At 41.3% G+C, this 12,665-nt stretch overlaps 1 protein-coding gene across 50 annotated transcripts in view; it reads right to left on the reverse strand.

Moving 5' to 3' along the window:
- Positions 1 to 1,427: 1,427 nt before the first annotated feature.
- Positions 1,428 to 12,665, reverse strand: part of NACA (nascent polypeptide associated complex subunit alpha) — a 54,884-nt gene continuing 43,646 nt past the window's right edge. For 46 of the 50 annotated variants that reach the window (XM_083169288.1, XM_083169283.1, XM_083169271.1 and 43 more), the window contains 7 exons: positions 8,351 to 11,800; positions 5,502 to 5,584; positions 5,285 to 5,362; positions 3,434 to 3,580; positions 3,126 to 3,254; positions 2,432 to 2,554; positions 1,428 to 1,554 (listed from right to left, as the gene is read on the reverse strand). In XM_083169288.1, the coding sequence (XP_083025414.1) occupies positions 1,540 to 1,554; positions 2,432 to 2,554; positions 3,126 to 3,254; positions 3,434 to 3,580; positions 5,285 to 5,362; positions 5,502 to 5,584; positions 8,351 to 11,800 (4,025 nt within the window). In that variant the 3' untranslated portion in view covers positions 1,428 to 1,539. The remainder of the gene's footprint in view (positions 1,555 to 2,431; positions 2,555 to 3,125; positions 3,255 to 3,433; positions 3,581 to 5,284; positions 5,363 to 5,501; positions 5,585 to 8,350; positions 11,801 to 12,665) is intronic. The other 4 variants (XM_083169297.1, XM_083169296.1, XM_083169248.1 and 1 more) reach the window with 3 other exon arrangements.

The following is a 12,665-nucleotide window of genomic DNA, read 5'->3' on the forward strand; positions in this document are numbered from 1 at the left end:
AAGGAGGCTGTATATTATGGTAGAGTAATTATCATGGTCTTGGCTAAACACACAATGGTCTACAGACCATTTAACACTTCTCCAAACTCCTCTTTAGACCAGATACAGTACATCTTTCTTAGAGCAGGCACATTTCATCTCTCACATCTACAGATTTAGTATGTATTGAGTAGGGAATCAGATCTTCCCATTATTTTAAAGAAAATAGGGGAATGCTCATTTGCCTAAACTGACTTTCTGGTCCCCAGGTGAGAATGGAGTTTTCCAAAATGTAAGCGCTCACAAAATATACACTTTTTTTTATTTTTTTACTTGCAGCAGCACTTGGCCCTACTTCTCTACCACTAACAATTAAGTGTTTTGTTCCTTGATGAAACTATTTTTACATGTTCTTGTCCTAAATTGCCTTGTACTTTAAGCCATTGTGCAATATTATCAGCCCACTCAGTCAAAATCCATTTACATATTCAATGACTATCACAGATTTTAAAGAAACACCTGTCCCACAGGTAATAATGTAATAATTCTCTTAAAAAAATAATTGTGAGGTATAATTTCTGTATTTAGAGAAAGAATAAAACAAAGTTTCAGCATCCACCTTGTTTCACTTTTGTATCGCTTTTATTGCAGTTTTTGATATTTAGATGTGGGTGTCCAAATGAAAAGATACAAAAAGAGGTAGCCCCCTCCACCTTTATAAGAACCTGGTCAACATCACTTCCCTAAAAACTGCTGTGAAGGACTTTGGTCCTCAAACAAGAGCTTCAGTATACATCTGCCCTTATTCCAAACTACCGCTTCCAGTTTACCAATACATATATCGGTGTGGGATGGTGCACTATGTAGATACAATCACTGGTGGGCTTAAAGTGGATGGACACGAACTTCTGCTCTATATTATCTTAATATTTTACCCTATTCTCAGAACTAGATAAGTACAACTGAAAAGCTAAAAAAGTTGCCCATAAACCATTACATTTAGTTACGGTGAACTTCAGTGCTGCTCAACAAAGAATGAAATCAATGACCTGTTCAATAATGAAAACGTGTTGACAATCTGTAAAGGGGAATCACTGACATGAGGGCCTTTATCCAATCCACTTGTTGATTTCATCAAGGTCCACTTATTGACCAATGCTGCATGCTCCCCCCCCTTACCTTGAATACAGGCTCATCGAGCCCAGATCGGCCACTCCTCCCCTGTAGCTTACCCTAAAAAATCACAAGCTTCGCTATGCAAACCCCTCTCCCCAACCTACCTAGTCTATAATTTAATTGCTGTACGTTCTTCCTAGATATGTCAATTTACACAGCAAACCATAAGTCTAAATATTACTTGTACAACACAGCAGAAACTTTGTGGCACCTTAGTGTATTTATGATTCTCCAATAGTCCTTGCTTAGAAAACAAAACAAATCTCAAGAAGTAAATCACCAACAATAAGCCACAACTTTATTAAATCAATAGAAATAGTATAAATCTCAATTCAAGCTGCACCGATCCCAGAGCATGACCAAAGCAGATCACTCCTAGGGAACTCACATCGTCAACTCCTATGAAGGAAAGAGAAGAGTTGTATTAGAGGATGCAGCAACCAGGCAAAATGAGTATGGGTAAATCAACTGTATACCACTCCAACAGAAATAAGTCAGGCAAATGTATACTGTTCTATAGCATGCAAGTTAACCCTCTTACATAAAGTGTGTTTCATTAATGAAGGCAGGCAAATTAGGTGAAAAATACTGCAGATAACTAGAATGAGTGAATTCTTCGCACAGCGGGTTGAGCTAGTTCTATGTAATCATAAGGTTTGACAATCTGCAGTAAATTGGTTATTCAAGAATTTATATTAGAATTTTTTTTACACTTAAAACTAACAATATACATGCCACCAATAATAAATATTTTAAATGTCTGAAATCTCACACCACCCCACTCGCATTTGTCCATGGAGACTCATAGTAATTTGGTGGGGTTTCACGATCTTGAATACTAAGGAACCATGATATTGTGTGCCTTCGAGCAACTGGGCAGGGCTGCATGGGGGCAGCATAAAGGGGGCGGACCGGGTCTGCCAACGGCACAGTTATGGGCGGACCCAGCCACCAATGTCAAAGGGGGCGGGTTTGGACTTGCCGAAGTCACTGCCGGGGAAGCGTCCCGCTAAAACAGCATAGCATGAACACTACATGATGCTGTGTGTAACAGGGAGCAGCGCAGTGAATAAGTGCAGCAACAGAACTGTTCAGCTAAGGCAAATACCTAGTAATTTTTATAATTTGATTGGCCAGGGCTAGTGTGAAATTAGGCCATCCATACGGTCCTCACACATTTATATATAAAGCCTCATATCATTGCAAAATACACTCCAAAGATAAAAAAGTGTGCGATGCTTTTGAGAAGAATGTTTCCAGGACAGTAAGCACTTACCATAATGGCATTTACTATGTCGTTGCTGTTGTTCTTGAGAGCGCGCACAGCCTTCGCCCTGGACACATTAGCTTGTGACATAACAAGTTCAATGTCCTTTACTTCCACTCCAGTCTCATCAACCTGAAAGCAAAAAAAAAAAAAAAAAAAACATTAATAAAGGACTTGCAAAGAGATCAGAAATGTGATCCTATTCTGCGCAGGACAGCAGTCACAACCTGCTAACTTCTATTCCAGAGTGTGTAAACAATGTGAAGTGCAGTCATAACTTCTCAATATTACTTTTTGTTTGCCTCAATGAGACTCCACATATGGGTGCTATACCAGATATCGAGTTCAACCTGAAATCCTGTTTACAAGGATAGATCTAGGGGTCTGGACGGAAAGTGAAATGGTAATAGATTTCTTATTTGCAGAACTACACTGCTCCTACAGGACATGGTCATCCCAGATTGTGCACTAGCCCAAACCCACCAACACTAGGTATTATCAACTAATACCTCTCCATGTCCTATTGGAGGCTGTGTATTATAAGGGCTGATTCGGCTCCCACACCTCATTGAAGGAAATTAAATGCTATACGCAATGTCCACTTTCAACTATGAACAGACCACGATCAGCTGCTCTGAGCAGCTTTTCTACAGTCACGTATTATTGTATTCACAAAGACACAGATACCAGAAGGAGTTCTCACCTCTTCCTCTTCGCTCTCCTCCTGTACGGTGGGAGTCTGTGTGTTTTCCTGTATGTTTGATACAGCTTCTCCCTGTACCTTGAATTTTTCGGCTGCTGCCAGCTGGGCTTGTTGTGAGAGATCTTCAATCTATTAAAAGCAAAAGAATATTATAGAAAGCAAAAATGTTCAAATTTAGCATGAAAAAGCCAATATTTGAATAGTGATCTGAAAAAACAAATATAGCCTCAATCATAAGTCAAGGTGAAAATTACACCCCTCAAAGTAACAAAGCTTTAAGCCCTAAATAGGTCTCCTGCAGCACACACCTTGGCCTCTCCAAACACAATGTAAGTATCAGATGCTGGGCTCTTATACACATCCGGCTTTGTGATGACAAACAGAATATTTTTGGATTTTCGGATCGTGACTCTTGTAACTCCAGTGACCTGGCGAAGCCCCAGCTTTGACATAGCCTAAAACAAATGGGAAAAGTAAAATTATTCTTCCACGTGCTAAAATGTGGAAAGATTACATGTTTTCTATTGAGTTTTGTATTTTTACTCTAATACATTGCAAAAAAAAAAAAAAAAAAAACCCGCCAAACTCCTGTATTTACAAAGACACTGCATTACACAGTTGGCGTACAAGCGCACTGCTGGCAATGGGAATAGTACTTCTATCATAAGTGCTTTTAAGCACTACAGGCAGAGATGATCCTCTCACTGCCCACTTAAAAGCTATTACACAGATAAGCTTTAGCCACCTCAATTGAATAAATATAACCACAGTTGTCCAAACACTTGGCTGGAGACCTCCAATAAATTAATACTTCAAAATGCAGAAAAGCCTGTGATAACTAAATCATGTGCACTTAGCTGTAAACTAAATTGAGTGCAAAAAAGCTCTAGGTTCTCATTTCAGATTCCCATTTTTGTAACTCAAAGTCCATGTTATATTTGCTATTCCTTAATTCATATGAACGGTTAGCTGCTTCATAACACCTTAAAGCAGCAGTTAAGAGACAGAACATAATGGAACAACAGTCCAACAGCTCTGAGATTGGGCGGTACATGATCCAGAATATGGTACCCAAGGAAACAATGTCAGCTTTAGGTTTCCGTATCAAACCAAATGCAATCAGGACTTCCTTCTAGCAGCCCTAAAGAGGTGTCCTCATACACTATTCCATGCTGCATAGTTTTATCTCCATTCGCAACTTTTTCCTCAGGTTTGCATTTAAGTATGCAAGTAGTGTACTTGAGATTAGGGCTTTTGGTATAAAGATGCAGATTAAGCATAATGATACTTGGCGAGGATCACTCATTAGAACCAGTCTTTAACTGGGTATGCATACACAACCTAAAGGGAAGGGGCAACTTACCATATATACTCGAGTATAAGCCTACTTTTTCAGAACAGTTTTTATGCTGAAAAAGCCCCCCCTCGGCTTCTACTCGAGTGAGGGTTCCACTTGAGTCAATAAGCTTTCCCAGTTTTTGTTGTTGTAAAATTAGGTGTCTCGGCTTATATTCGGATCGACTTATACTCGAGTATATACGGTAACTGCTCTGATGGGTCCTCACAATATATTATATACTTCGAAATAGTGTTAAGTAGTAAAGTCTGTGGTGTGCTAAAACAGACTATGTTGTCAGATTGGAGTACAGGTCTATGTGGAGCAGAGTAGAGCTGATCCAGCTAACCTGCATGAAAATCGCATAATAGTGATTTATTGCTAGTTTGCAAACTATGGCTTCTTCTCGAATGACTTTAGCACTTTATTTACCTTCTGCAGACCCCACCTGACTTATTCCCCTGTAAGAACATCAGCAGCAATGTGTGATTATGAGAAAGATGTACACTGCTGTCTCTAGGCATCTAGTAAGGTTCCATGAATTATCCAAAAATTCAAAACAAAAATTCCAGTGAAACAGGCATGCCACCAATAAGCAGAAAAATGTTATTGCTGATAAGTGGGTCAACATTGGCTACATCTACACACCAGACTACAGAGTCCCAGATGTTCTGTAGCCTAATATGTCTGCCCATTATCTAAGCTAGAAATCTGAAAACAGTTCAGATCACGAATGTGATGAGAGAAGAACGCTGCAGTCTAACTTAGGTTTTCAGCAGCAGTATTTTATGGAATGGTCATTTTTATATTGAGAATGCATTACCTTTCTTGCTTTCTTTTCACTCCTGCTTTGTTTTGCTTTGCTGACCGGTTCCTCGTCTATTTCTGCTGCTGCTGCGAGCTGTCAAACACATGTAACAGTTATGTGACCACTGCTCTCACTGAATGCCAAGTACACCATAGCCACTTTTATGTAGACTATATTACACCAGGAAAGGGGACATTATTTCAGAGGCGGAGATGCAGAATAGAGATCTTACCTGCGCTTGTTGTGTGGAAGTTTGCGTGGAGTCCTGTTCCAGTTCTGGAGGAGAATCATCACTGTCAGATTCTGTTCCTGACCCTGACAAAATAAAAGCATAAGCATATTAGTCTTATGACTCGCCAGGGCTCTGGTCCTTGGTAGCCAAATTCCACGGCTACAACCTACATGGGGGAAGAGCGCAAGTTTAAAAACAGCAACAAAACCTACGTAAATTAATGCTGCTTTCCCACTGCAGACCAGTTTAAAGTACTGGTAATCTTAAATGGTAGTTAAAACGGTATTAGCATTCCCACTAAAGCAGATTACCGTTTTAAATACCATTTAAGTACCATTCCCATTGCAGTGAACCGTGTATAATGTAGAGTGCCTAACCCCCCCCCCCCCAGTGTAAAGAGTGCCTAACCCCCCCCCCCCCGTACCTGCCCTGTGCCCCCACCTCCCCTCCCCTTGTACTTACCTGCACGGGGATGCATGGCAGTGGGGGTCCATGCAGGGTCCAGGCAGTCCCAGTGCCTGATGAGAACTAGTAGCTCTCACTTTGCGCATATGTAATGAGCGGCTCATTATTATGCACGTGCACTCATTACACATGCGCAAAGTGAGAACTACTAGTTCTCATCAGGCACTGGGACTGCCTGGAGGCTAAATAACGTTTAAGAGGCATTCCCACTGCCTCACGTTATTTTAACGTGTAGGACCACGAACGGTTGAAATACCATTTAACTTTAACCGGTATTTCAACTCTGGCACTTTCCCACTGCAGCCTTAAAACGGTAAATTGCGCTGAAAATCGGCAATTTACAGTTTTTTTAGCTGCAGTGGGAAAGGGGCATAAGAGCACACAGAATCTAAACAATAAACAGAGAGAGCTTTCATATTAAATAGTAAGAACATCCAAACACACAACAAAACGCTCCACATTTATACCAGCAGTCACACAATACACTTTAAGAGATCGGTCACAAAGTTTTCTTCAACCAGAATATTTAAGTAATCACTATGTAGAACAGTCTTATTTTTGCTCATTTATGTATTGTTAGGTGCTGCAGAACCCTTGTGGCGACATAAATAATCATCTCCCATACAACACAGGAGACAGCAACCTGAAACATTCTTTAGGACTCACCACTCGAGTTGAACTATCAATGTTACTGTTCACAGCCAGCTTCTTCCATATTCACCAGCTCCTGCTGTCCCATGAGGGAACATCGTACATAGCACACTAGATTTAATGCTCTCTAGATGTGAGCCAAGACCGAGGGATTAGTGTTCTCTCTAAGCTTCTTTTGCTGGGTGCCGCACCCTGCCCATTTTTAAAACCTCAAAATGCACCCTGCCCTTTTTGTGCCTCTACGCTGCACCCCACTGCGCTGACACGCCTCTGAGAACTTTAGGCGAGTGCCACCAGGTGTAATGGGCATTATGGTGTGTGGTACAATGTGTAAGAGGCATTACAGTGTGTGCCATAATGTGTATTATTACGAATATGTATTAGGCATAGCAGAGTATGACAATGTTTCATGGGCATAATCCTAGTGCAGCGAGCAATTTATATATGTTTTTGTTTCAAATGTAAATTTAGAATATAGAATGTGACCTCCCGATTTAAAAAAGTGCCCTGGCCGGTGGTCAGCACCCTTCCCTAAAAAAATCCTAGAGTTAACACTAGGGATGCTTTTTTTTGTGAACCACATAGTGCTTTATTCATTAAGCAGACGTCCCAGTGGCAACAGGTCCGCTTTAAATAGGATAACCGATTTGTATTATGTAATGTAAAATAAAATTCATTGCAGAGCTGTTCCTGTTCTATGCATATGGAAGCGCCAAGTGCATAAGGTAACAATCACAACATATGAAACTTGGACAACACAGACATGTGCCCCCACAAGGGATATAAAAGAAGTATACTTAGAAGATATTGTACAATGTTTTCAAATAAAATATATTTTTGCATATGTTAAATACCCACAATATAGCCATCACTCTGCTAAGGCATCAAAGCAAAACTAAAATCTAACCTGATAACTATAGAGCTACTCCAAAGACAAAAACGTAGAACAGCTTTGTGTCAGCAGACACAAGCAACATACAAAGGCTTACATACACCCAACACATCTAATTACACGACTAGAATATTAATTAGCAATAGAAGATAACAGTTGGTTCCTTTCAGTATAGGCAAGTAATGCAGCGGTTCACAAACTTTCCTGAGTTAGAACAGAATTTAGGAGTGTCAGCATTTTCTTCACAGCACCCCTAGGCCGAAATTCAGTAAATATTATTAAAATTATGTAAATTGTGCTTATAGGTCATCCTTGGGTTCACTTATGTGAAGATATACATGGTTGGGCTTGTGTTTCTATAGATATTGGGATTGCACAATAGCACTGGTTATTCCTATCACATTGACTACATTTTCAGTTCAAGATCACCAACCCTTGGTATCCCTGTAAGCGCTGGGGTTCCACATCAAAGTTTGGGAACCACTGCAGAAATTTTACAAGGGAAAAGGGGTAATTAACATTTTTTTTTTTACATTTAAAAAAGGTGCGGACTATAAAACGAAGATCGTAAAGAGAAAGTTTACTAAATCTTTTCATAGCAGCGGGTAAATGAAGCAAATACCAGCACAAAGTGATTAGAGTACAGCACACGAGAAGAAAAAATAAAAATCAATAATTGCAACACACTTGGTAGATCAAATGAAAAAAAAAAAAAAAAACCTACCCATATTCTAATTCAAAATAACTAGGTTAGTTGGATTATGAATGGCATTAAAAAGGTGGTAACCTTAAGCCTCCACACCATGCACTGCAACAATGTAAAGGGAAAAACCAAATATACCCTTGTCGTTCTTCAACACAGACTCCTTCACAGGAGCAGCTGCAGGAGGTTTGGCAGATCGCAGGTCCACCTCAACAGGCTTGAAAACGGTCTCAACAGAAACCTCAGCAGGAATTAAAGGCGGCATTTCATCCTCTTCATCAGCAACAGGCAGAGGTGCAGGTGGGGAAGGAGAAGTGGTTGTTTTGGAGGGATGGGGTGGGGAAACAGAAGCAAGCGGAACAGAAGGGACAGTTTCCATGGTAAGCAAAGCAGGAGGAGGGATTAGCGCTCTAGCAGGAATTGGAGAATCTAGCGTTGGTGTAGGCTGCGGAGCAGAGATCTGAGAGGAGACACTCTCAGCTTTATTAGCTAGAAGGGGAGAAGAAGACAAGTTAGGAGCTGCAGAAAATGAAAGGTCTGTAGACAGGCTTAAGTTACTGCTTGTAGCTGGGGCAGCAGAAGCAGGCAAAAGTAGGGAAGTGGCACCAATCATTATTGGGGTGTTTGGCTGAATAGATTCTTCTTTACAAGTAGGAGAGTGCAGTGACACATCAGCAGGCAATGAAACAGATGAGTCAACATGCTCTGGCTCAGTATACAACATACTGTCAATAGGTGCTTCATGCTCACACAGGTGGTTAACCATAAATGGGGATTGCAGGTCTGGATTAGTTTCATTGGTGTGCACAAATTGCTTTTGCGCTATAGGAAGAGACACAAATTCACTGGTTAAACCCTCACAAATAAAGTGCAGAGTATCCTTAGGAACAGGTAAGGTTTGATTAGTTTTGGATGCTTTCGCCATTTCTTCAGTTTTCAGAGTCTCTACACTGTTGGCTTCTATGGTATGCAGGTCACTACTCAATAATGGTTCAATAAAGGGAGATTTCTGAACATCAGTTTCACCAATGGAAAGCAACACAGCATCGTAATCATCAAGAGATCGGGAAGCAGCATCTGGTGCCTGTTCAGTGGGAGCCACCTCAGAAGCAGAGACAGATTGTGAAGCATGTTCCCTGAAGGACTCCAATAGCACTACCTCAGAGCCAGTTATAGGTATAGCCTCAGCAGATACCTCTTTAAGTGCACTGTCAAAGGATATAGCCTCTGATTCGGCAAGAAGTGTCTTGGTTTCTGATAGAATCTCAGAGACACTTTTAATCACCACATCCTCGGAGCCCTCCAGTGGTGATTCTGAGGGGGCTGCAAATACACCCTCTGAAGTCAGCTCATCCGAGCTATCCATTACCACGGGTGGTAACTTTAAGTTAGTTCCAAGTAATTTTGCTTTTGTCTGGGCCTCTACAACACTTCCCTCAATATCAAGCGCCTCAAAGGCATCACTATCAATATCAAGCGCCTCAAAGGCATCACTATCTACAGCTCCAGCAAGTGACTCCTCCAAGTCAGATGCAACTAAATCCTCTATTAGTGGAACCTCTGAGCTGGTTGCAAGTGTTGCATTTTCAGACTGGGAATCAAAGGTACCCCTCCCATCATCTACTGGCAGTGCCTCAAAACGGTCCTCTACCACATACTCCACCAGCAGTGACTCAAAGCCTTTCTCCACTACATCCTCTGCTAGTAGGGACAAGCCATCCCCTACATTATCCTCAGCAGGTGTTGACTGAGCTGCAACCACACACTCCATAGATGGCACCTTCAAGCTGACTGCAACCATTTCCTCAACAGGTTGGTAATCTAAATCAAGTGTCTTAGCTTCCAGCAGAGTTTCAGAAACAAGTGTAGTCACTACCTCACAAGACACCCCTGTAAACATCACCTCCTTATTGTTAACTACAACATCCCCCCCAAGCATTGCCTCTGTATGGTTTCCTATGACATGCTCACCCAGCAGTATCTCTGTGCTATCTGCAACTATAATCTCTGTAGGCAATGCCTCAGCCTCCCCTGGAGTCTCAGAAATGCTTGTAATCCCCATCTCTAGAGACACATTTGAAGGCTTTGCACCAGAGCGGTCCCCTACCACATTCTCCAAGTTTATCACTACCAAACCCTTCATAGGCACTGCCTGTAAGTCAGTTGCAACTACACCCTCAGTAGGCAGCACCCCTGAGCTATCTGCAACTATGTCCTCTACACATGGTATTTCCAATTTAGTCAAAAGTGCTTCACCTTCCAACTCCAGTGGAGTCTCAAAAATACTTGTAACCACCACCTGAGACTCCTCTGCAGCCATTGTCATCAAGGCATCACCGGCCACACACCGCACTTCAGATCCGCCCTCTAACATATCCTCCAAACCAACCTCAAGAGCTATATTGTCTAATGGAATCACCACCTCCTGAGAGAGAGCTGCAGAAAGCACTCCCAATCCATCCCAACCTATATCCTTTAGGTTCTCTGTGAAGTCCCTATCCTCTGCAAGGTGTGCTACTTCTTCAGACAGTACCTTAGTGCTGCCTGTAAACTCTGCCCCAAAAACTAAATCTGAGGCAGTACCAAGAACTTCCTTCAGGGAAGCTTCAGGAAGGTCAGTAACCAAGGGCTCACTATCAGAATCAGACTTTAACTGGATCTCCTTCATTGGAGCAGTGGTTAAGGTAGATACAATAGCTTTGTCATCAGTTGTTGAGTGCAGAACATTTTTTGGATGATGTTCCTCAGACAGTGGCCGGGAAGAAACCAGCAATGGATTTCCCATAACAGAATCATTTTCGTGGAAAACTAAAGCAATTTTCTCCTTTGAAAGCAGGAATTCCTCAGGTACAGAAATGGGTTTATCAATTACATCAGGTTCTTGCTCAACAGGAAGAGTATTAGAGATACCAACACGCACTTCATCCAAAGGAGCTGCACCAGTGCCCAAATGTGATTTTTCTGCTTCATCTACAGTATGGTACTTATTATATTTAGGTAACTTTTTATTGTGCTCTGGTGGATCTACATGACTTTCAAGAAAATCTACTGGAAAATGATCAAAAGAGGAACAGAGCTGACCACTAACAAAATCAGACATTGTGTTCTGAAGGACTTCCATAAAAGCTTTTCCAACTGGTCCTTGGAGAATATTTTTATTGCATGTTCCCTCAAAAGATCCTACACTTCTAACATTCGATAGCGTGCGCTGATCAGTTAGGTCACTTGATGAAGACTTTAGGTCAGATGCTGCAATTCCAACTTCTTCAGCCACAGAAAGATCTGGTGCAGGACCCCCACTCTCTAATTTAAAATGGTCTCTGTCAACATCCATTTTAATATGTTCAACTGCATTTGATGCAAAGGTCACATCTGATGGTATCAAATCTGACCGAAAGGATTGCTGAGGAACAGCTGACGTCCCTTCGGAATCACTGCCAAGTGGGGCACCTGCCACATACACATCTTCCCACACTGGTCTGGTCAGGTTAGAAGCAAGCAGGTCAGAGGGACTTTCCTCTTCAGGCTGGCATATAGCACTATGAACTACATTATCAGCTTTTAAAGGCAGTGAAACAGAGAAGCAAGCTAAAAAGGAAGAATGGAGTCAAACCCACAGGCAGGAAAAATTGGGAAGGAAGAGTTAAATCATATCCATGCTAAACAAACAATAAATTTACTTTTCATGCATAACGCAAATTTTTTTTAAGTCTTTGCTATTGGTGCAATATACTATATACTCAAAATCAATATACTTTAACAGAGCACACAATAGATATGCAGTACACGGGAGGGGTAATATATTAAGTGGAAGTCTTCATATGGTATCAAGTTCTTGTTTTAACATAATTTCCGCGAGGAATCTGCCAGCTTTCTTATTGGGTGACCGATCAGTCTTTCAGCGTACCAACTGAATAATTTGTGTGGAAATCTGAGTAAACACGTAGAGGAGTCAATGCCCGAAAGGGTAGTTGTCAAAATAAAATTTGTTAACGCTCATTCTATTTTGCATACCATGATGAAAATGATGTTATCGCATAGAATAAGACATCTAGGGTACGTGGTCAGATCAGAGGTTTCTGCATGTGTCTGGACTCCCAAGTTATATATAATAGACTCCACTCCCAATTACAGGCTGGTCAAATGAAGCATAAAAAGGTGATCTGCAGTAAACTTTACAGTGCGGTGCAGTCTGGGAAATCCGAACGCGTTTCGTCATATAGACTTCATCAAGGGTGTCCCTTGATAAAGGTCTATACAAACATTCTGTGAGGGCAAAGTATGATATCTGACTGGGAGATCAGACTCATGCAGAAACCAGTTAGCGGACCACAGACCAGAGCGCCTAGAAGATATATTATATGCAATATAATTTTCATTACAGTACTCAAAACAAAACATGTGTGAACAAATTGAGACTGCTACACTATTGGGCTCTTGTCTCGGCTTCATG

Source organism: Crinia signifera, chromosome 2 (assembly GCF_055691185.1).
Source record: "Crinia signifera chromosome 2, ASM5569118v1, whole genome shotgun sequence".
Taxonomy (NCBI): domain Eukaryota; kingdom Metazoa; phylum Chordata; class Amphibia; order Anura; family Myobatrachidae; genus Crinia; species Crinia signifera.